The sequence below is a fragment of the Notamacropus eugenii genome, chromosome 2 (assembly GCF_028372415.1).
Source record: "Notamacropus eugenii isolate mMacEug1 chromosome 2, mMacEug1.pri_v2, whole genome shotgun sequence".
In the NCBI taxonomy this organism is placed as follows: Eukaryota; Metazoa; Chordata; class Mammalia; order Diprotodontia; family Macropodidae; genus Notamacropus; species Notamacropus eugenii.
In genome coordinates this window covers 330,026,565-330,051,637 of record NC_092873.1, presented here as the reverse complement: position 1 = coordinate 330,051,637, position 25,073 = coordinate 330,026,565, and the positions used below count along the sequence as shown (strand labels likewise).

The window sequence follows — 25,073 nt, the reverse complement described above, 5'->3', positions numbered from 1 at the left end:
AGTAATCAAAGTTATTTATAGCCATATGAAAAAATACTCTAACTCACTACTGATTGGAGAACTGTAAAGTGAAACAATTCTAAAGTACCATCTCATACATATTAGATTCGCTAACAGAACAGAAAAGGTAAACGACAAATGTTAGAGGCACTATGGGGAAAATGACACTTTAATGCACAGTTGGTGGGTTCTGCAGAGCAACTTGGAACTATGCCCAAAAGGCTATAAAACCACGCATATCCTTTGACCTAACAATACCACTACTAAGTCTGTATTCCAAAAAAGATTTTTTAAAAAAAGGCAAAAAGGAAAAAGGACCTATATGTACAAAAATATTTACAGCAGCTCTTTTCTGGGGGTAAAGAATTAAAAGTTGAGGGGATGCCCATCAATTGGGGAATGGCTGAACAAGTTTTGATATGTGACTATGATGGAATACTATTGTACTGTAAGAAATGATGAGCAGGATAGTCTCACAAAAACCTGGAAGGACTTGCATGAGCTGAGATAAACAGAAATGTACTGTTTACTGTAAGATGTTCAGATGTGAATGATTTAGCTACTCTCAACAATACAACAATTCAAGAAAACTATGAAGGACTTATGATGAAAAATGTTATCCATCCCCAGAGAAAGAAGTAATGGTGTCTGAACAGAGACTGAAGCATACTTTTTTACTTTATTTTTCTTGAATTTTCTTATCTATGTTTTCTTTCACAACATTACTGCTATGGATATGTTTTGCATGACTACATATGTATAACCTATATCAAATTGCTTGTCTTCTCAAATGAAGGGGGGTGGAAAAGGAGGAAGGGAGAAAATTTGGAACTCAAAGTTTTAAAAACCAATGTTAAAAATTATTTTTGCATGTAACTGGGGAAAAATACTAAGTAAAAAATGCATAAGTAAGAAAAGAAAAGAAAATACGTCATTCATGGAAACAGATTAGGTACACAATATACAGAAGAAAATGAGCACAATAGCACAGTGTTCAAGAAATACAAAGACCCCAGTTACAGGGGTAAGGACTCACTATTTAACAAAAATGCTGGGAATGTTGGAAAGCAGTCAGCAGAATTAGGTACAGACTGACATACCATATAGCAAGATAAACTGTAAGGAAGAAATTATCTTTCAGAACTACGAATAAAGAAAGAGTTAATGAGCAAACAAGGGACAGAGAAGATCATTTAAAAAAATTAAATTAACAAGTGTGGTTACATGAAATTTAAAAGTTCAGGGACAAAAAAAATTTAATTAATATTAGAAAGAAAACAGGGGAAAAAAATCTTTGAAGTAAATTTCACAGATAAAGATCTCAATCCAAGATATATTAGGAACTGATTCAAATTCATAAAAAAGACATTACCCACATGATGAATGATCAATAGATATGAACAGGCAGTTTTCAAAGGAAGCAATTCAAGCTATCTATATATGAAAAGTGTTCCAAATTACCAATAACTAGAGAAACAAAAATTAAAGAAAATTAAAGAAACTCACAAATCAAATAGGCAAAATTATAAAAAAGGAAAATGACAAATGTTGGCAGGGCTGTAGAGAAACAGGCATACTAATTTACCACTGGTGGAGCTTGGAATGCCCAAAAAGTCATTTAACTATACATATACTTGTACTTAGTGACATAACTATAGGAAAACACCTCAGAGAGAACAAACGAAGGAGAAATGGTCTTTTATGTACAAAAAATATTTCTAGCAGCAATTTTGTAGAAATGAAAAACTGAAAACTAAGTGGGTGGCTAACTATGGTTATATGAATGTAAGGGAATATTACAAGGCAAAAACAAAATGACAAAATGTATGACTTTAGAGAGTACTGGGAAAAACTCTAAGTATTAACGTAAAATAAAGTATGTAAAACAAGAACAATGTACACAATAACATTTTAAAGAAAAACAACTTTGAAAGACTTCAGAACTCAGAACAACGAAATGACAAACCAACATTCCAGAGGACCAAACTGTAGTGTTACATTAATTCCTTAATAGAAGTAATAGACTCAATTTCTGCCACTTGACTATGCATATTTGTTATAAACACTTTGTTTTATTTTTTTAAACAAACAAATAAGGGGGAGTAGGAGGGAAAAAATAAATTCTTTTTAGTTGTAAAAAATTTAAATAATAAAAAAATTAAAGGAAATGCCCAGGAGAAGCCACATAAACAGATTTATGACTGGAAAAGAAGATAGAGCAATCATATAGTGAAAGTGAGAGATAACTGATAGGTAGTCCATGATATTTACTGGTATCCACATAATATTAGTAGATCCAGAGCAAAGCCCCAAGCATGCCAAGGACAGCAACTATAGAAGATATATAGGACACAGACAAGAGTCCAAGACAGGAGGGCCTAGAAAGGCTGCTCTCTGGTTTGGTTAAGGTAGCACCCATATGGACGAAATCAAAGATTCTTTGGCATGATGAAATAATCATAATAGTATCTACATAATTATAAATAATAGCAATGCATTTACATGGGTAGCAATATCTTCTACAGTCTAAATAAAGTATGATTACTATTGACTGAATTGCCATATATTTTAATGGAGTTAAATAAAGGTCAAAATGACAAAGCTTTGTATGTATACAGATTCATGACCCATGGGCTGAGGACTGTTTAACTATACCATGCAACCTCACTAAATGTCATGGTGAATAAAATTTAAGACATAGGCTATATCTATAGTAAAATTATAAAGCAGATTTTCTATATAAGTTACAAAGAATCTATAGTTTCTCAGGCAGATATAATGGATTACTTGCCCCAAAGCTTCAGTGGTCCTTGGGAAATCATCTACTTCCCTTCAATTACAAAGGAGTAGGCTACAAATTATTTGAGGCAACTTAAAATAGCCACAGAATATTACAGCAGGAAATAAGCTAAAAGATGACTTACTCTTATACCCTGATTTTCCAAATAGGAAATCCAGGCACAGAGAGGTTAAGTGATTCATTAAAGCCCTCTAATTCATACTACCAGCAAGATAGTGAATCACTTTCTCCAGACTTCTTTAACACTAACAATGGAAGAAGGAAAAAAAGGAATTATGAATCATATTAAAGTTGAACCCAAAGGACAAAAAGAAAGACTGCAAATAAGGTAAAATCTGTATGAATTAGCAGGGGAGAACATTCATCCTGAAAGCACTTACTGTGAACCAACCTCTCCATCCTCACAGCTAGGACCCAAGCTGACTTGTGATCTTGTGCCTCGGTCCATCTTGAGATTCCCCCTTCTGCAGAGACTCTGCTGGGACACTTTCCTCAACCTATCCCACAACTACCACCCTACAATAAACATCAAATAATAATTTTGTCCACACACTTGAAGAGAAACTTAGGGAAGTGTGAGAGTGTGTTGCCTTAATACACTGAAGATCTAAGTTAGGAGCCATGCAGGCAATGCAGAGTTAGCTTGAAACAACCTCTCCCAGCCTCCCCCAACCCTGCAAAAAACAAAAGACACTGATTTAGCCCTGGCATAAAAAGAGACAGAGATGAGCTAAGAGAGGAATTGGGTTGAAGGGGCCATTAAGTGGGGCCATACTACATCTCAAGAAAAGAGAATGAAAATATGGCTGGGTCCAGCTCTATTTTCCCAGATGTTATTCTGGGCAGAGATCCTTGCCATAAAAGCCTAATACCCTAACACATGAAGAACAGCAAAAGAGGAGTGGAAAGAAAGTAATTGGCTATATTTTCTTTAAAGTTGAAACACCTAAGATTTCAAGAGGGAAAAACTTTGGATAAAAACCCCCAGAGTGCAAGTAGACGTATCAACAGAGTTTTCTAAAACCAGAAGGAAGAATGAATACACAGTCTTCAAGAGATGACAAAGTTCTCTTGACAAATATTACAAGACAAAGTAAACCACTGCCAAATGTAATATCCCATCCTAAAGATTTCCTAAAGAGCATGGAACAACAAGAAACTCTGGAGTGATTCAAAAGGGAAATATGATGTGTAAGAGAAGAAATCAGTTAATGAAAGTAAATTAGTACCTATAACTTTTAATGCAGACTTTAAAATTCAATTAACAGATTATAAATGTTGAATCCCTGATAGGAAGTCTCTCAAAAGAAATGAAAAAGAGATTAAAAGATTTGGAACATAAAAATATGGAAGTGGATAATACCATAACAGCATAAAAGTAAAAGTCATCAATAAAGCTCTAGGAAAATACAGTATGTATTTAACTATAAGAATTTGATATTAGATGATTCAAGTATTTATTCATACAATAAATTTTTATTTAGTGCCCACACAAGCACTTGGCAATGAGAGAAACACAGATAAGCCATAGTCCTGCCCTTAAGAAGTTAACACTTCAGTAATATACTGATAGACTTTTAAGATCCTTAATTGTTAAGGTAATACAGAACTATAAGATAGATATAAAATAATAGATATGTATATGAACTTTCCTTAAGGAAACTTACTATAAGGAATTCTGAGTATATAGAAATAAATTAGAAAATGGGATATTGGTATAAAATGATAACCTGCTTCATCCAAGGGGAATATTTATCCTGTAAAGGAGAGGAGATAAATGAGTCAGTGTAGCTACAATCTCCTAAAACAGGGATTCTTAATTTGTGTATGTGGATGTTATGGATATCTTTGGTAGTTTGGCAAAATCTATGAACCCCTTCTCAGAATAAGTATTTTTAGTACTTAAAATATGTCAGATCACAAAGGAAATCAACTATACTAAAATAGTTCTCCAAAAAATCTTCCGGATTTCTTTTTGAGATTACATCTCCCTATTTCCAATCCAAGGCAAAGTTACAGTGGGCAATCAGTGGCATGATCCCACCACTAAGTGGAATGGGAACTTTCATCTGCTCCATTTCCAAACCTAAGTTGATTCAACCTCCTCAAGCAACCCAATTCCCTTCTCCCCAACACACACACACACACACACACACACACACACACACACACACACACACACAGTTAGGGGGCTTACCATACTGGTAGGGCAGCTAGGTGACATATACAATGTGTGGCATGAAGTCAGGAAGAACCAACCATCTTCCTGAGTTCAAATCTGGCCTCAGACATTTACTAGCTGTGTGATCCTAGGCAAGTCACTTAACCCTGTTTGCCTCAGCTTATCATCTATAAAATGAGCTGGAGAAGGAAATAGCACATTACTTCAGTATCTTTCCCAAGAAAACCCCAAAAATGGCTACAACATGAAGGCATGACTGAAACAACTGAACAACAATAACAAGCTATATTGGAGCCATATTTAATGAGGATATCTGATCAGCTTAGCCTACTGCAGGTCAGAACTCCAGAGCTCAAATAATCCACCAGTCTAAGCCTTCTCATATAACAATATTTTAAAAATTAGTTAACGGATCTCAGTTTAAAAACCATTGTTTTAATATTGAATTATATTTTTTAAAAGATTCAATTGAAATACATTGCTCAATAACAGATTTAGTATGATTATTAATCAACGTAAGAACTCATTTATGGTATCCCAGAGACACCAAGCTAAAACATAAGGAAATTCATTTCTGTGACTAGTACATAATTACTGTTATTAAATGTTGTCCTAACAACTAGATTAATGAAGGATAAATTTAGGTCATTGATTACTTTACAATTGTTAGTAAAAGTAACTAAGGGGGAAAAGTTATACATTATTCTCACTTTTTTCTGGCTAGCCTGCCTTTTTTTCTCTCTGAGCAGATAACTATTTTCAAGATTGAAGAATAAAGCCTAACTGATTAGGGGTACAGGCTCTGGGAAAACCCCTTGAATTGAATCTTCCCACTTGATATCGCATTTACCTGAGGCCATTAAGCCTTTCACTATTGCTTTGTCCAATTGTCTCTGATGGCTTCCCATCCTTAATTCTATAAAGTATCCTTAACTGACCCTAGCCCTCTATTTGTCTGTTGCCTCCAGCTGTTTCCCATCCCTGATCACATCAAAATCCTACTCTCTTGGTTCTAATCTCTAGTTACCCCAGTCCCATCAAGGTCCTCCTTAGACTTCTCTTCAACACCCTCCCTAAACTCCTCCTCCCATCAACCCAAACAACTAGACCACCCCCTAGATCACTTCCACAGTCTTTCTATATATTTATAAGTTCCATCTTGTCTCCATGAAGGCGCTCAAATTCAATCTAGCTCAGATTCGATCTGGCACAAATGATGAGGTTTCTTAAGAGTCAACATAATAAGGCAGATCTTAAGTAAACTTTGTTTTCTTTTGGCTGTAGGAAGGGTTGGGTCAAATTCATTTGGGCATGACCCAGGGTATCAGTATTTTAGAGTCCCAAGCACCCCAAACCTCAACATTGTGGTTCCCTGACCTCAACATAACTGTTTCATTTTCTGCCTTTGTATCCCCAGCATCTAGAGCACAGTAAAATCAAGAAAGAAAATGGAACTGGAAAAAGTGAAAAAGCGGAAAATATTTTAATACTAATATAAAGCCTGATAATTTTATTCCTATGTTTTTAAAAACATCATGCTTTTATTAAGAAAAAACTATTGGGACTACTAAGACATTTTTCCACATTTCCCTCTAAGATTCTCCAAAGAAAAGTAACATTCATTTGAAATGAAGATACTATCTACATCCAGAGAAAGAAACTGACAGAAGTATGTATAGAATGATTTTACATATAATATGTGCATATTTGTGTCGGATGGTAGCCATGAGGGAGGGGGAAGTTAGCAAAGAAAAAAGAAGGAAAAAAAAGAAACTAATATAACTATTATCTATGTAAAAGAAACAGCAAGTTGCACATAATAGATTTGCAGTTTCACATGCCATCATCTTTTTTTTGTTATAGAAACATTTGTTTTATCCTATAAACTAAGAAAAAATACATTAATTTTTTTTAAGGCACATTCTACAGATGACCTGGAAAGACTAAACAACTAAACCAAACCTAAACCTAAGATCTAATTTTAATCTAACAGATCTCTTCAAGAAACATCTTCACAAAAGAAGTTTTTTGTGAAGTTTCCAAAAAATAAAAAGATATTCAGCTTCTAGTAAAGATAGTGATATGAGGGTTCCAGCAAAGCCCAGGATCCCAACAGAATAGCTCCAGATTCATGAAATGGATTGCCAGACAAAATAAGCATCATACAAAGGAGGAGAAACACTACTAAGAACTCTACAATCCCATTTAGAACTGCACCTGAAACCAGCCCAGTCTCTAGCCAGGACCGATAGGTGAGAGATGAACTACAAGAAGGGGCTCAAAACCATAATTTCTAGGCAGATAATTGCAAACAAGTGGCAAGGTCCTCCAAGAATCAAGAATGAAGTTTACAGAGATCCAACACAAAAATTAAGACCAAAAACATAAATAGAAAAAAAAAAAAAGCACCTACAATACTGAAGAATTACTATGGAATAAAAGGAATCCAAGATAAAACTTCAGAAAAAAGTCAATTTTGCAGCAATAACAACTACAAGTAGAAACCTAGAAAAAACTCATTGGTCACAAAGACCCCAGGAGTTGAAAGCAAAAATAAAGAGAAGAAATGAGATAAACAATGAAATTAGCCAACCTGGGGGGAAAAGAATATAAATCTTTGAAGAAAAAAGTAGAAAATCATATACAGAAAAGTTTAGAGCAAAGTCAAAAGACTGAAAAATTAGAACATATGAAAGTCTACTATCAAACAACAACACTGATCTGAAAAATGGGATCAGAAAGGAAAATCTATACATCCTGAAAACCATAACCAAAAAAGGCAAAAGCCTGAATACCCTATTTTTAAGAAACCATAAAAGAAAACTCCTCAGAACTATTAGAAACATAAGAGAAAATGAAAATAGAAAGAACCCATATGTCACTACCTGATAGAAGTCCCAAACCGGGAAAACCCAGAAGTATCACAGCCAAAATCTTCAAATTTTCAAATCTTCAAAAGAACTTCAAGGTCAAAGAAAAAATATTGCAAGCAACTAGGAAAAAAAATCAAATATCAAAGATCTACAAAGAATGATCATACAAGAATGTGTAGCAATTACAATATGGGAAAACTTCTTTATTTTGAACTGAAATACATTATATCAAAAGGCAAAAGAAAAAAATTCACAACTAAAAATAATATACCACAAAACTAAATATAATCCTACAGAAATATAAAATGGAACTTGAATAGAAAAGATGATTTCAAAGCATTCCTATTGAGAAAATTTGAGCTGAGTAGAATCTTTCAAATGGAAATAAAACAGAGAAGAAAAACCCAGAAAGGTAAACACTGTTGAGTAATGTGAAGAGGTTAATGATTAGGTGCTTCCATCCTAGAAAGGGAAGGAAGAGACCACTAAACCTTCAGAATTCCACAGTCACCAAGCATTAAAGAGAGAACAAGGAAAAACCATCTCAGATTTTCTATGGTGATTTTCTATTGCTTTGTTTTGTTTGCAAAAGGAAAGAGAAAAGAAATATCTAAGGGAACTTTCTCACTTTGTGTCTTCAGAATTTCATTCTTGAGCATCACCTATCTGTCTTGGGCTGACTTCTCCCATAGTATTTTAGACCATGAGTTGCAGTTTGTCTTTCTACTTGAACTCTCTGAAATGTGCTTTCCCAAAGCTAAGGTGTATATCAGATTATACCTGAATTTCCTCTACTTCTCTATCACAAACTCTAGGAAGTGATAATACTTGCATCAGGGTTCCCATCACTTCTAAAACAGCAATCAGATCTTCCTGTCAGCGTGAAAAATATCAATGATATCAATAATTGTCGATTCTTGTTGGTTCCTTTACTTTTTGAATGATTACATTATTATTAAGACAACTCAAGATGTTACGAGTTACTCTGATTTTAGCTAAGAGTTCCAGCAGAAGTCTGGAAAACAAGAGTCTTTCTATTTCACCCATCTCTACTCTACTGTGTCTCTGGGCCAGGCATGTGATCTGTTTGCAAAACTCTTCTATTTCCTCATTCTGTAGTCTTATCCCCACAGTTCTATTCATATAATAAGTGGTTGAAAATTACCTGATGAATTAAACTTGTAAGACATGTCTCATAAGACATGACCATCCATCCTTACCCCCAAATTTTTAGTTCTAAATCCTGCTTTGATTATCTTCTCTTACCCATCCCTAAAAGCCAATACGTGAATTACTTCCCAATCATTCCAGTCCATAAACATCTTTTTCCCTATATTCCTAGAGCACCCAAGCATGAGGATCAATCATTTAGACATTCATTCATAGCCAGTCTTTACTGTTACTTAAATTTTTCGTCTGTGCGTGTCTCTCCAGTAAAACTGTAAATTTCCTGAAGGGAATGGCAATGCCCATACTTTTTTTTCACTTCTGAAACAGTACTCAGTGCTAAGAACAATAATTCATATTCATATAGTGCTTTATGTTTTGCAAAGTGCTTTACTCACAATGCTGCAAAGCAGGTAGTAAAAGAACTGTTTTCTCCATTAGAAACATAAAAACTAAGGCTATATAAGAGTCTCAATAATCTGCCCATGGTCCCACAGCTGGGAAGCATCTAGTATAGTATTCATCAAAATTTCCTAAGTATGGCACTCTTTTCTATTAACTTTCCAGCACTAAGCACCTGGTTCTAAATAAGTATTTATTCTATATGGGTATCTTTGGAAACAGATTTTATTCAACATATTGTTGTGCAATAAATAAAATCATAAAATTATAAATAAAATAATATCATAAAACTTCTTTTACCCCAAGGTTCCAACTATTAAGACGAGCTTCAAGTTCACTGTCATCCATAGATATGGAAGGTTTTTTGAGATAATCTTTCTGAAATATAAACATTTCAAAGGAAAAAATTAGGACAAAGCAATGAAAATCAAAGATAATTTCAAGGGTCTTATGCTTTTTTTATATGAGACTATACTGACCTTAAAGTAAGATGTTTCTGGTAAAGGTAATAAATAGAGACTACTATCACTTAGGGATATGATATAACACATTTCACTATAATATAATATAATCACTAATTATTTAAATTTAATATTAAAATTAATCTCTTTTTCTTTCATTTCTTTTACAAAAAAATTTAACTGTATAACATAGCAATTTTTTAAAATGCTTATGGAAAGATGATTCTGTCTCATTACATTTGATGAAAAGGAAGTTTTGTGTTAGTATCTAAGAATATCTTTATCCTGATATTTATCCTCATTCAGACATTAGGATTGTATGGAAAAAATGTGTTTTAATTAAATTACCTCTAATTTTAATTAAATTACCTCTACAGTCCCTCCCTAACTCTATGATTATATGGTCACTGCCCCTACAGTAATTGTTTACTTCTTTTATAAATAAAAACTCCACTATATCAAACATTTACCAACCCAAGAAAAACTGGTTAACTGAGGATTATCAGATATTCAAAGGCAAAATAATACACACAAATGGTCTAACATATAGTGGAATTCAGGAAAACTTCTCATGTATATATCAACTCAAGACAGATAAGTTTACAAAATAATACTAACAATCATAATACCAGTTATTTTACACACACAGTCCCAGAAAAGAGGCTGAGATAACTATTTGATGATATAACATATCATCCTTTTAGGGAAGTGGCATAGCATGGCAGATAGAGAACCAATCTCAGAGCAAGAGAGAAATGGGCTCAGGTCTTTCCTCTGACACATACTGAATCACGCAACTCTCTGGGACTACAAGTTGCAGACAAAAAAAAGATTAATACTATTAGAGATTCTCCCCCAGGGAATTCCCTAAACCAGTGAAAACAGTTATCCAATCTAGCCCTTATAATTATCTAACTCAATCCAATACCTACCCCATCCCTAACAATATTACATTAAAGAAACTTCAGAGCTGACAAATCGCTGTAGTTTTTTCTTCAGATAACAAATATATGCTAGCATTTAAAGGTGAGCAAACATAATTATTAACAAAGTGCCACAAGTGTTTGAGAAGTACTGAATTTCATATATAAAGGTAATTATAAAATAAATCATCATAAAGTAATTGTTTTTCCTACAGGAATGTGCTAAACTATCCAGAACTGTCTCATCTGATCATCTTTGAAACCAATGACACATATTTGTAAAACAACTAGCCAGAATTAGGGAATGTAATATGTAATTATGACCAGTACTATTTTTTTAAATTCAAAATTAACTCCAAAGAAATCAAAGCTATAAACCCAGATGCATTAGCATAATTCTCTAAGGAATTAAACTACATTAAATAACTATATGCAAAAAAAAAAAACCAAGAACTGACACGTATATAGCAATTTAAGATTTGCAGAAATTTCACAAATATTGTCTCATTAGATCCTTGCAGGTCCATTCCACAAAAAACCCTACTCTTAATCTATCTCAAAATTTTCCTTAAAGCATTAATTCAACTTAATCCCTCATTTTGGTTTTAAGACTACTACACATATTTTGGTAATGCTGCACATATGATGCTGTGAACAAAGATCTATCAGTTTATTGATAATGATAATGCACATGGAGCTGAAAGGGCCCTAAGAAGCAATCTAGCCCAACTTCCTCATTTTACAGTTGAGGTAACTTAGGCTCAAGATAACAAAGACAGCAAGAGAAAAAAGGAAAAATTGAATTCTGGTCCTCTGACTCCAAATATGCTGTGCTTTACTACGGCTGGTCTTACTCATTACTTGAATGCAAGCCTTTAGAATTCTTGGAATATGGAATGAAAACTTAGTGGGGAATTAAACTCAGTTCTTAAAGACAGGAAATAATAACAGCAAAAGCTGATCTTACAGAAATATTTGTGGCAAGATTTTCTTCCTCTGATCTCTGTATTGGACTCACAGAATGCGATCTCATCCGCAGCTGCCCAGTATATCGTTGTTTATTGCTAGACCACAAAACAGTAACAATCAGTATTTGAGGAATTCAATTAATTTGGTTTAACATATACAAAGCTTCCTGTGTTGGCATTCTTATTAATAGGGAATTAGTACTCATTTATAAATGATGTACCTGTAGCAAATGGAAAAGAAAAATAATATCAATGTGAATCACTTAAAATTTGCTTCATTTTCACAAAATATATTTTAAGTATCCCTAAAAGAATATCCACATCCAAAATTCAGCCACTATTTGAATGTCATTTTAACAAGCTCGTTTCTTTATTTATAAACAAGTCATATATCTAAATGCAAAATATAAGTATATTTGAAACTTCCTCCTCCTCTAGTTAAATGAGAGAAGAGAATCAGATAGAGGGCAGGGCCAAGATGGCAGAGTTAAAGCAAGGATTTGCTTGAGCTCTCCCCCAAACCCCTCCAAATACCTGCAAAAAAATTAAACAAACTCTAGAGCAGCAGAACCCACAAAATGACAGAGTAACACAAATTTCCAGCCCAAAACAACCTGGAAGGTCAATAGGAAAGGTCTGTTGCACCAGTTTGAGAGAAGAGTGCAGTCCAACACAGCTAGCACCAGCACAGACAGGGCCAGAGCAGGTCTCAGGGCACTGAATCAGAGGCAGCTATGGCGGTTTCTAGACTTCTGAAACTACAAACTACAAAGACAACTTCCAAGGTCAGTAGAAAAGATCTGTCAGGCCTGGGTGAAAGAGGAAGATGATCTGGTCCTAGCCCCAGGGCAAAAACAGAGGAGACAGCAGCAGCAGCTGCTGCTTCCAAAGCTCTCGGTCCACAGATTACAGCAGGGATTAAGTGGCTGATCAAAGGGGCACTGCTGGAATCTCTTTGCTGGTGCTGAGGCAAAAGTCTCTTGTTTAGCCTATGCGTGAATCTGGATCACAGTCCTGGGTAAGGAGAAGTGCAGGCATGTCAGAGCTCAAAAAGGATTTTGAAAATCAAGTAAGAGAAGTGGAGGAAAAATTAGGAAGAGAAATAAGAGTGATGCAATAAAATCATGAAAAATGAGTCAACTGCTTGCAGAGACCCAAAAAAATACTGAAGAAAATAACACCTTAGAAAATAGACTAGGTCAAATGGTAAAAGAGGTTCAAAAACCAATGAGGAGAGGAATGCCTTAAAAAGCAGAATTGGTCAAATGGAAAAGGAGGTCCAAAAGTTCACTGAAGAAAACAAATGGAAGCTAATGACTTGAAGAGGAATCAAGAAATTATAAAACAAAACCAAAAGAATGAAAAAATAGAAGACAATGTGAAATACCTCACTGGAAAAACAACTGACCTGGAAAACAGATCCAGGAGAGATAATTTAAAAATTATTAGACTACTTGAAAGTTATAATCAAAAAAAAGAGTCTAACATCATCTTTCAAGAAATTATCAAAGAAAACTGCCCTGACATTCTAGAACCGTAGGGGAAAACAGAAATTGAGGGAGTCTACTGATCACCTACTGAAAGAGATCCCAAAAGGAAAACTTCTGGGATATTGTAGCCAAATTCCAGAATTCCCAGGTAAAGAAAATATTGCAAGTAGCCAGAAAGAAACAATTCAAGTATTGTGGAAACACAATCAGAATAACACAAGATTTAGCAGTTTCTACATTAAAGGATCAGAGTGCTTGGAATGTGATACTCCAGAGATCAAAAGAGTTAGGATTAAAACCAAGAAACACCTACTCAGCAAAACTGAGGATACTACTTCAGGAGAAAAAATGGAATTTCAATGAAATAGAGGACTTTGGAGTAATGAGTAGTTGGAGTAATGAGTAGTTGGAGTAATGAGTTGACTATGGAAGGGATGATATCTAAAAAATTAAATTAAGGAGTAAGAGAAGAATGTACTGGGAGAAGAAGAAAGGGAGAAGTAGAAATTATCTCACATAAAAGAGGCAAAATAAAAAAGCTTTTACATTGGAGGGGAAGAGGGGGAAGGTGAGCAGTAATGAGTGAACCTTACTCTCACTGGATTTGGCTCAAGGAAGGAATAACATACACACTCAATTGGGTATGAAATATATCTTACCCTACAGGAAAGCAGGGGAGAAGGGGATAAGAGGGAAGAATAGAAAGGAGGGCAAATGAGATGAGGGCATAATTAGAAGAAAACACTTTTGAGGAGGGACAGAGTCAAAGGAGAGAACAGAATGAATGGGGGCAGGATAGGATGGAGGGAAATATAGTAAGTCTTTCACAACATGACTGTTATGAAAGTGTTTTGCATGACTACACATGTATAAACTATATCGAATTGTTTGCCTTCTCAATGAGGGTAGATGGGGAAGTAAGAAGGGAGAGAATGTGTAACTCAAAGTTTTAAAAGTAAATGTTAAAAATTGTTTTTACATGCAACTGGGTAATAAGATATATAAGCAATGGGATACAGAAATCTATTTTGCCCTACAGGAAAACAGAAGGGAAGGGATAAGAGATAAGGGATAAGAGACTGGGGGTGGGTAGGGAGCAGGTGAAAGAAGGGAGGGCAGATTGGGAGAAGGGGTAATCAGAATACACATAGGGGTTTGGGGAGGGGAGATATGGGGAGAAAATTTGGAACTCAAAATCTTAAGGAAGTAAAATGTTCAAAACTAAAAAGTTAATAGACATAATAAATCTTTAAAATAGTAAAATAAAATTTGTTGGGGGTGTAAGCTCAGTTCCATGTGGACAGTCTCGGGCGGGTAAAGGTGAGAGCTTCTAAACCTTAGAGTTCTCATGAGGCCCCCCAGGAAACAGCAGGGAACTGAGGAGTGAGATCTCGTGTATTTCTGCCTCTTCCTGTGTGAACGTGATGGGAGAGAGCATCCCCGCCCTCGAGACTGGCCCGGATCTGGGCACACCTATTGTTATCTAACAGGCATGGTATTCAGGTGCAAACTATGCGGCAGGAGAGCTTAAGTAGGGTCAGGAAAGCCTGAAGGCGCTCTTAGCGCTGAGGGGCCCTTACAGGACAGAAGGCCCCTTTTCCTCTCTTCGCTCTTCCCTCTCCCCTCTCTCCCCACTTCCACTTCTGCTTTCATTCTCTTACTGTAAGATCTTTGCCTCCTTGGGAGATTTCTCTCTCTCTCCTAAGGAAGAGTTCCCCCTGCACATGTAACCAGGACCCTGAATAAAGCCTAACCCTTGTTCGACTCCGGAAAGTCTCTTCTCTCATACGTTTATCCGGTTTGGCCAGCCAAAGACCTGTGATAGGTAAGGTAAGACTCGGGTAGCCCTCAGGCCTCTAGGCCTGCCAAAAATTTATAACCCTATTTCAACCAAAAAAAAGAGTGATATTCTAAGGAGAGAATGAACTACAGTTTTATCACTTGAAAAAGATAATGTAATAACAACTCATATTTATGATGCACTTGAAGGTTCATAGCACCTTCCTCATAATCCTGTGATGATGGTACTACAAGCAGTATCATCTCCATTTCACAAATAAAATGACACTCAGAGAACACTGAAAATACATAACTACTAAGTGTCAGAACCAACATTCAAACTCAGATGCCCCAAATTCAAGTTGATGCTTTCACTATTGCTCCTGTTCGTGTTCTATATCAGGAAATGGTCAGTAAAGTATACTTAGCAACTCCATGTGCACATGCTTTAGTCTCTGTCAGTTACTCAGAAGGCATATCAGAAACTGCAGAATTGTAATTTAAACCTTACTAATTCAGCTAAAATTTGATAAGCTTAGCTTTTAGGAAGCTTATTTAGTCTTTCAAATAGCTATGACAGTATCAGATATAGTGTAGAAAATCTTATTTGAAGTCTATCTTAAATACTTCTGTATTTAAAGCTATTTAAGTTGAACTTTCATGAAACTGTGAAAAATCTTGTTTCTCAACAAGTAAAGAATTATTCTGTTTTGGTCAAGACCTATCATTTCATCTCTGTAGGGAGGGAGATCTTGGTGAGAGGTAACCTCCTTCCATTTGTCCCCCAATCAAAGTGGTTAGGCAGCTATTCTTCAACCTATAGCTATAGATAGTTGCCTGAGACACTCAGAGGTTAAGAGAATTGCTAAAGGTCAGATAGCAACTTCTGATTCTGAGGCCAAGTCTCTAATATTTCAGTATAAGAGATATGAAATTAACCATCTTATAGTCATTGAACATGACCAACTTTATGCCTCAAGACCAAATCAGGATCTTCTCAATAAAATATGGCATTTAAATACATAGCAAATATTCTAAGAAACCCTTGTAATTAAGTCAAAAAGGATGTTTTAAAAAAACAACAAGATTTTTATTATGTCATTCTCCATCAAGCAGCAGTCTCTATAATGACTTCAAAAAAATGCAGAATGAATAAAGGGGAGTTATTTGTATTTGGAGAGAAGGGATACAACCACTACTCCAAAGAAAAACTTTCCTATTTATCATAGTCATGTAACCCAGAAGTCAGCAAATTCAAAAGCCATAAACACAACAGATAAAATATAATTCTTGCCATTGTTTCATATAACACAAGCTTTCTACATATAAGAACTAATTTACTTAAAAGGACATAGTACTTTAAGTAAATCATACTATTTGTCACCTTTTTTTTAGTTGAGTCTTCTTATATGAATGGATAATATGGAAATGTTTTACATGACTGCCCATGTATAAACTACAATGGATTGCTTAGTATCTCAGAGAGGAGGAAGGGAAGAGAGAGGGAGAGACAGAATTTGGAACTCAAAACTTTAAAAAAATGTTAAAAATTGTTTTAACATGTAATTGGGGGTGAGATAAAGTATTATTTTTTAAAAGAAACAATTTACTTAAAGGGATAAAGTACTTATAACATTGGTAGTTTAGGGGGTCCTATATATAATATAAGGAGCCTTGTGCCATTTTCTTTTAATGATAGATTAAATACTCAGAAAAAGAACTATATTTAAACATTCAATATTTAAAAATTAAACTGCAATTTTTTTTAAAAGCACAGTGTTAAAAGAGGCCTAAAAACTTTTATTATATGCAATTCTTTAATAATATGGCAAAGAAGCTAACATAATATGATTTTTTCTCTTATTCTCAACTTCTGAAGCCCAAAAGAGTTGTATATTCTGATAAAACTATTAAGCCAGACATTAATAATGACTTTACATGTCAATATTTTCAATATTAATTCACTATTATGTATTATAAAGATGTCAAGAAGACCTTTGTTACAATCTTACTCATCATCTTTATGACCTGAGACAAATTACTTCAACTCTCTGGGTTTCAGTTTATCTGTAAAATAAAGAGGTTGACCTAGACAATGTCTCAAGTACCTTCTAAGGAACATTTACTAACTGCATATTATATGTCAGTCAAAGGGTCAACTAGCATTTATTAAACATCTTCTATGTTCCAGGCACTATGCTACATGCAGAGGACACAAAAGAAAGGTAAAAAACATTTCCTGCTCTCAAGAAGCTTAGTCATATGAGGGAGACAACAAACAAACTATGCACAACAAGATACAAACTGGATAAATTAGAGATAGTCAAGAGAAGGCAAAAATATAAGTCTCTTCCTCAAGGAGATCACACTTTAATAGAGGGAGAAATGTGCAGATTACTATATACATATAAGATATATACAGTGTAAATGGAAGATAATTTCATCAGGAGTCATGAAGAAAGGCCTCCTGAAGAAGGTGGGATTTGAGCTGAATCTCAAAGGAAGCCAAGGAAGTTAGGCAGAAGCAGGGAGAGCAACCCAGGCATAAGACACTCACTGCAAATGTGCGGAACTGACATGTATATGTATCCTGTCTTGTGTATCAGTGATAGGACACAGGTCTCATATCCTTCTGGTACTTAATTACCTAGGAGTCAACTATCTCAATTCCCACTTCCCACTCTCTTTCAGCCTTCTGCTACACCCTTTGGAATTTCTGTTTCATAAAGAACAAACTTCCGCTCATTCTGCATCTCTTCCTCTCAAATTCCTCCTGTCTCCATCTTACTGAGAGGGACTTGGCTTCTCTCTGAAGGCATTGCATTCCTAGCATTTGTCTGCAGCACTGACTTTATCTTCCCTCACATGATACACATTGGTCCAAGAAGAGAAGTCAGAATATGCTTTATTCCCCACTGCCACTTCCACAATCTCTCTTGAGTACCATCACTTAGCAATATCTCATTATCTGAAGTTCACTATTAAAATTTTTCAACATATACAGATCATGGCGGCTGTTGCATACAAACTCTCAAGTCATTCTCTTTTCTTAAGAAGTTCAACATCTGGCTCTGTCTTTCTCCTCTGCCTGACTCTAGTCTAGGGGACTTTATCCCTTATAGTGATGCACCTTCAACTGCCAAACTTCCCAATTTCTCAATCTCCTTAAATACTATGACTTACTACTATATTTTACCTCAGTCACATCTTGCATGTACTAATTTATTAATCAAAAACTCAGACATTCTTCTACCCAACTGTATTTTCAGTTTCTCTCCGTGCCTTACACTGCTAAAATCTATTTTTCATCCCCATCACAACCTCCAGTCTCTCAGTCTAGTACCTTCCCTCCCCTGACTTTCTTCCTTTCCCAATACTGAACCTGTAGTTAATCAATACAATTCCTCATTGTCCCCTCTACTCTTTAATTTCTCATTCTCTTGTCCTATCTCTGAACAAGAAATGTCAAAATTCAGTGCAAGATTATCCCCATCATCCAAATTCCTCCATTCCTATGCATGTGCTGTTAAGTACTGCTGCAGGAAGCCACACTGTTTTAACTAGGTACAATATAAATTATTATATTATCCATTATACTATGCTATCCATTTCAACTGAACTCTCACTGCAGAAAGAAAATACTTGTATTCCTCCCAATTATATTACCCATCTCATTCCCCACAAGAAGCTATTCCAAACTTTCTCTACACATTCCATTCTTCCCATTCCCTTAATTGAGGACTTGATATCTTATTTTGCTAAAATAATTTAGGTTATTCACCACGAGCTCCCTCATCTCCTATTCTCTTCACTAAAAACCCCTTTAATAGCATCCCCAACACACTTCTCCTTGCCAAGGCTAACCCTTCTATAAGTTTACCTCCAGTCTTTTCTAGTAGACTGCGATCTCAATTATCCCATATAGCTTTAATATTAAACCTAGCGGTACCTTCTCTACAAACTTCAAACATGCTCAAGTCTTTCAATTCTTAAAAAAACCTTCCATTCCATTAAGCTATCATGCTAGTATCTCTCCTTCTCTGTGAGCCATATTCCCAAAGAAAACTGTCTATATCCATTGGTTCTACTTTCTCTCATCTCTCTAACTCAACCTTTTGCAAACTGGCTTCGGACCGCACAACTTAACTGAAACTCTCTTTCCAAAGTTACCATATGTTGCCAAAGGTGATGGTCTTTCCTCAAATTTGGCCTTTCTGCTGTATTTGACACTGGTGACCATTTTCTCCTCCAAGATATTCTCATCTCTGGTTTTGGTAACATGCTCTTGCTTGATTTTCCTCTTCCTATCTGAATGCCAGTTCTCAGTTTCCTTCACAGGCTTATAATCTACAAGACTTTGTCCTGAGGCCTCCCTTCTAATTTATCTAAACTCTTTCTCAATGATCTCATCAGTTCTCAAGAGTTTAAATAGGCTATCTATGCAGATGAATCAGAGATCTATCCATCTGGCCCCAGTTTCTCCCCTGAGCTTGAATCTCACATCACCAAATGTCTATTGAACATTTTAGACTGGAAATTCCTGAGATATCAAATTCAATTAGTCCAAAATTCTCTCAAAACACACATCTCTTCCAAATTTCCATGTCTCTGTCAAATGCAAACCCGTTATTCAAATACCCCAGATTAATAATCCCAAAGCATTATCCTTGACTCCACACTTTCTCAGTCTCACATACTGTCATTCATTCAGCAAATAAGCACTTATTAAATGCTTATTATGTGCAAGGAATACAAAGAATAACTAAAACAGTTCCTACCCTCAAAGAACATACATTGCAATGGAATAGAAAACATAAACGTGGGCAGGTAAAGAACAGCTTTAAATGTCAAACACAGGACTTTATATTTTAACCTGGAGGTAAGAAAGAACCACTGGAGCTCATTAAGCAAAGTTGTAAAAATCACCTTGGCAGCTATGTTGGGAAGTAGAGGAGAGGGACAAAGGGTGTATGTAGGTAATATAAAAAGAAAATGTCAATTTAAAAATCTATATTTTAAAGAAAAAAGATCATTGGCAACTTTGATGAAGGCAGTTTCAGCTGACTGACCAGGTCAGAAGTCAGACTACAGAAGGTTTACAACAGAGAGTGGGATGGGAGAAACCTAGTATATATGGTTTTCTTAGGGAGTTAGGTTATGAACAGGAGAAGAGGTAAAGAATGATAGCTACCAAAAATGGTAAGATCAACTGAGCTTTTTAAGGATGGGGAGACGTGGGTACATTCAGAGACAATTACATGTCAGAGTGGACAGAGTGCTGGGCCAAGAATTAGAAAGACCTGGGTTCAGATGTGTCCTCAGATACTAGCTGTATGACCCTAGGCAAGTCATTTAATCATTGTCTGCCTCAGTTTCCTCAATTGTAAAACAGAGATAATAATAATAATACGCCTACCTTCCAGGGGTTCAGGATCAAACAAGATTATATATAAAACATTAAGCACAATACTTGACACATAGTAGGCATTTAATAAATACTTATCTCCTTTCTTCATTTTTTCCTTCCAGTTGGGAAAGAGGAGTAGATAATGAGAGATGAAAGTTAAAAGGAATGAAAATGATAGTGAGGGTCATTTGCTGGAGAACTACAGAGAAAATCAGACGAGAGGGATTAAAAGGGCACTTCATCTAAGTCAGGAGTGAAAGAAGAGATAGTGAACATGTCCAAATAATGTAAAATGAGTAAGGGGGGGAGGGAGAAAGAGCTCTTGGCAAATAGCCTCAATTTTTTTTATGAAGTATAAGGCACTCCAGAGATGCTTGCAGGGATATTTCAGTCTGGTAGCACATGCCAGATAAAGTACTGTACTGTGTTTAAGGGAACCTAAGCCTGGGTATAGGGCTGCCTCCTCTATATTTATTCTTTCCTGGGTAGAGCTAACCAAGCAGTGATTGCAAGATACATGTGCTCAGTCTTAAAAGCAACCATCTGAGTTACAGAGATTTGAAGACCCTGGCTCCTCAGTTCAAAGTGATAAGTATGATGGGGGATGTTTGCATTAGAGAGGATATCACTTCCAAGAAAGTAGCTTAAACTCACCTAGATTTCCAGAAGACATAGACCTAGAAAGATCTGTTTGGACAGTGAAACACCAAGGTGAAATATAAAATGCTTTTTCAGAAATCACACAAACTAGGTAGGTGTTTTAAGCCTCAACCTCACAAAGAAGCATAACAATAGTTATACGTTACTATATCTTTGTTTCATGCCTTTCTTTCAATGTATGCTTGTGTGAGTCTTTTGCATTACGCATTGCATTTGTGTGTAAGAAATAAATACCTCTCTCATACATTATTTCTATTGTACATTAAGTACCTTCCTGCTCTCCTTAGGGGAGACCTTAGATAAGAACCAAAGCCTAAGCTTTAAGCTTTAGGGGCAACTTGGGGATGGGAGGGTGGGAGAATAACTAGTCAAATAATACAAGGAGTCTGTTGCACCTTTGAGTTTGTCAGGTTCCTCCAGCACTGAATCTGGCCCAGTCACCTTATATGGTCCAGGGCAGATGAGTTCTTATTCTTAGGGAGAGGGAATAGCACTCCACCCCCTTAGGCCTAGCATGTTAGATAGATAGATGGATGGATGGATGGATGGATGGATGGATGGACGGATGGATGGATGGACAGATGGATAGATGGATGGATGGACAGACAGATAGACAAATAGACAGATAGGCAGGTAGGTAGGTAGATGGACAGACAGACAGACGGATAGATAGACAGAGCTAGATATGTACATACAAACATACACACATACATATAAAGATATTATTAGTCCTGAAAGAGTATAAGCTTCTTCAGAGCAGGGACTGTTTAATTCTTTGTATGTGTGTCCTAACTCCTGGAAAAGAGCTAGCAATTAATAAATACTTATCTCTCAATGACTTGCAATCTGGCTCCTAAAACTGAAACACCTGAAATACTCCACTGAAATTGTTCCTACTTTATTTCTCTGAAGTTTCTGACATTTTTTAACACTTCTTTCCTCCTAGATACTCTCTCTTCCTTAGCCTCCATGTTAATGGTCTTTCTCAGTTCTTGTGAAAGACTCAAAACTCAGTGGAGAAATTGCTGGATTGCAACTCAAAGGATCTGAGTTCAATTCCTGATTCTATCACTTACTTCCATCTGACCAGTTTTCTTATCAGGAAATTAAAGTGCTTAAACTAGATGACCTCAAAAATCCTTTTCAACTCTAAGTCTATGATCTTATGCTCATCCTACCTTTTAGATCATTCCCTCAAAGGCCTCATGGCTGGGATTGTTGTCCTACCTACCAAGTATGGGCATCTCCCCAAGACTCTTCTCATCTCTCAGCTCTTTTCTCTACATGCCCTCTCTTGGTGATCTCATCAGCTCCACAAGTTTAATTACCATCTCTATTCGGATGACTTCCAAATCTACACATCTATCTCTAATTTCTCTCCAAGAACTGCAATCCTGTATTACCAATTGCCTGTTGGGCTCTCAAATTCAACATGTCCAAAATGACAAATTCCTGTTTTTGCTGAGGAATGTTCTTTGAATTGAAAAAAATACTTTATAAAAACAAAATGAGAAAATATTACAATAAGAACACATATACTCAATAAACTTTCCATAAAAGAATTTAAACATTATATAGGCATACCAATCCAACTTCAGGTGAGACAAGTTGCAAAGGTCAGTTATTTCCATAGCAACAATGTTATAAATGGAAAAAAAAAAATCTGCACAGTCAAAATTTAGACTATAAAAACTTAAAATCAGTCTTTGCAATGGCCTATAGCATTCTGAATTGTGAACTGAATAAACTGCTTAAATAATAGACTAAGATGAGAAACCTCAAGTCAAAGGAATCCCCAGGGTGTTCATCTGGAGGGGGAAGACAGTGAAGAATTAGGGATTTTTTTTTTCTAAACCAGGGGTTCTTAATTTGAAATCTGCAACAACAACAAAAAAACTCTTACTATTTTATTAAATGAATTTCAATATATCTTCTTCTGTAATTACATGAATATTCTCTTATCTATTTAAAAACATTTTTCTGTTTCTAGGTTTCACCAGACTACCAAGAGGGCTCATCATACGTATACATAAACACACACACACACACACACACACACACACACAAAACCATACTCTAGATGGCAAAGCAAGAGAGGATATGGAAAGGGGTGACAGCTGGTTCATCGATAAGAAGCAGAGACAAATAAGGCCTTCTGTGTTTGCAGAGATTGAGCAAGGGAGCACAACGACTTCCTAGAAAGGAAACAGGAAAAGCTGCTACTTCTTTCCTCCTTAAAAGCCTTCCTTACAAATCCTACTTTAAGACATATCTAGAGATGAAGCCCATCAAAATGAATTTTGGACATTCTTTCTTTTTTTACACTTTCTTAAAAGACAAAAAAAATTAGTCCACAGCTGGGAAAGGTACAACTCACTTCTCCTGAGAAGAAAAGAAAGTTGAACATCTTTATTGTAACTTAGGGAAAGGGGAAGGCAAAAAAAAGCTGGGGATTCAGATTCTAAATAATCAAAACTTCTTAAAGGGGCTGTGACTTTAAATTTGCAGAGGGCAAGCTAAAAATTTTTCCATCTCAAGACCGTATTTTCCTTTTCTTTTGTGCAACTGTAAGCTGTCTCTCTGATGACTGTAGCCACTAGTAACAAAAGCATCTCCAGTTCTTATCACTGAATTCTTTGTAAAAATGCTTATGGCATATAAGATACAAGAAAAGAGCTGACTGAATGGCAATGGAGCCAGGAATCAGCGAAAGGATTTTACAGAGTAGAATTTCTAATTTTAGAGTTGGATTTAGTTTTTAAAATTATTAACATTATTGCAAAATTATGATGGTCAGATCAACTTTATATGGAAGAATAATTACACAGTTACTAGTATTTTTCACTTTCTCCCTGCAAATTATTTCCTATTTACTTATCTGTGTACATGGTAAATAAATCTCACTCTCTCTAAGTACTGCATACATATACTCCTAGAGGAAAAGGACTATTTTATTTTTGTATTTTCATCCCATGGCACCTGCCATTTCTCTTGCCTAGATGACTGAAGACTTAATGACTTCTGTAGAGTCTAAGATTATGAGGTACAGAGAAGCCAGTTGATAAGTATTTATTAAGAGCTTACTTAGCCAGTCACTGAGATAAGTGCTGGGGATACAAAAAATGGTAAAAGTCTATGACCTCAAGGAGCTCATAGTCTGGTGGGGTTAAACAACATGCAAATAACTATGTACAAACAAGCCATGTACACAATAAACCAGAAATAATCAACAGAAGGAACACACTAGAATTAAAAAGATCAGGAATGCTTCTATGAAAGTGAAATTGTAACTAGGACTTGAAGGAAAATAGGGAATCCAGGAGACAAATGAGGAGGGAGATCATTCCAGGCATGGAACAACCAGTGAAAATGCTGGAAATCAAGGAGCAGCAAAAAGGCTGATTCTATCAGATCATAGGGTATATGGAGAAATATTGGTGTAAGATGTAAAAAGATTGAGAAGAGGAGGGACAGGATTATAAAGGACTTTGAAGATAAAACAGAAATTACATTTGTTCCCAGAGGTGACAGGGAACCAGTGAAATATACTGAGTAAGGGGGTACTATAGTCATATCTGCACCATAGGAAGATCACTGAAAGCCGCGTTAAGGATGGAACAGAGTGGCGAGTGACTTGAGGTAGGAAAACCAACCAGCAAGTAACTGCAATAATCAAGCTGTGAGGTAATAAGTATCTGTACCAGGATGGTGGCAAAAAACTGGCAGGACTTGGCAACAAGATAGGATATTATAAATGAGAGAGAATGAGGAATGGGAAGATGACACCCAGGTTGCAAACCTAGGAAAATAGGATGGGGGGTGGTGGCAGAAGAGGGAATAATCACCTACTAAGTGCCAGGCACAGTGTTAAGCACTTTTACAAATACCTCATTTGAGAACAGTAATAAGGAAATTTGGAAAGAAGGAGAGTTGAGGGGGGAGGGCATAAAAATGAGTTCGG

At 35.8% G+C, this 25,073-nt stretch overlaps 1 protein-coding gene across 3 annotated transcripts in view; it reads right to left on the bottom strand.

Annotated features, from left to right (window-relative positions):
• The window catches only part of CEP112 (centrosomal protein 112), a 587,248-nt gene that overhangs the window by 522,164 nt on the left and 40,011 nt on the right, over positions 1-25,073 (bottom strand). For all 3 annotated transcript variants that reach the window (XM_072645484.1, XM_072645485.1, XM_072645486.1), the window contains 2 exons: positions 11,776-11,872; positions 9,725-9,802 (listed from right to left, as the gene is read on the bottom strand). In XM_072645484.1, the coding sequence (XP_072501585.1) occupies positions 9,725-9,802; positions 11,776-11,872 (175 nt within the window). The remainder of the gene's footprint in view (positions 1-9,724; positions 9,803-11,775; positions 11,873-25,073) is intronic.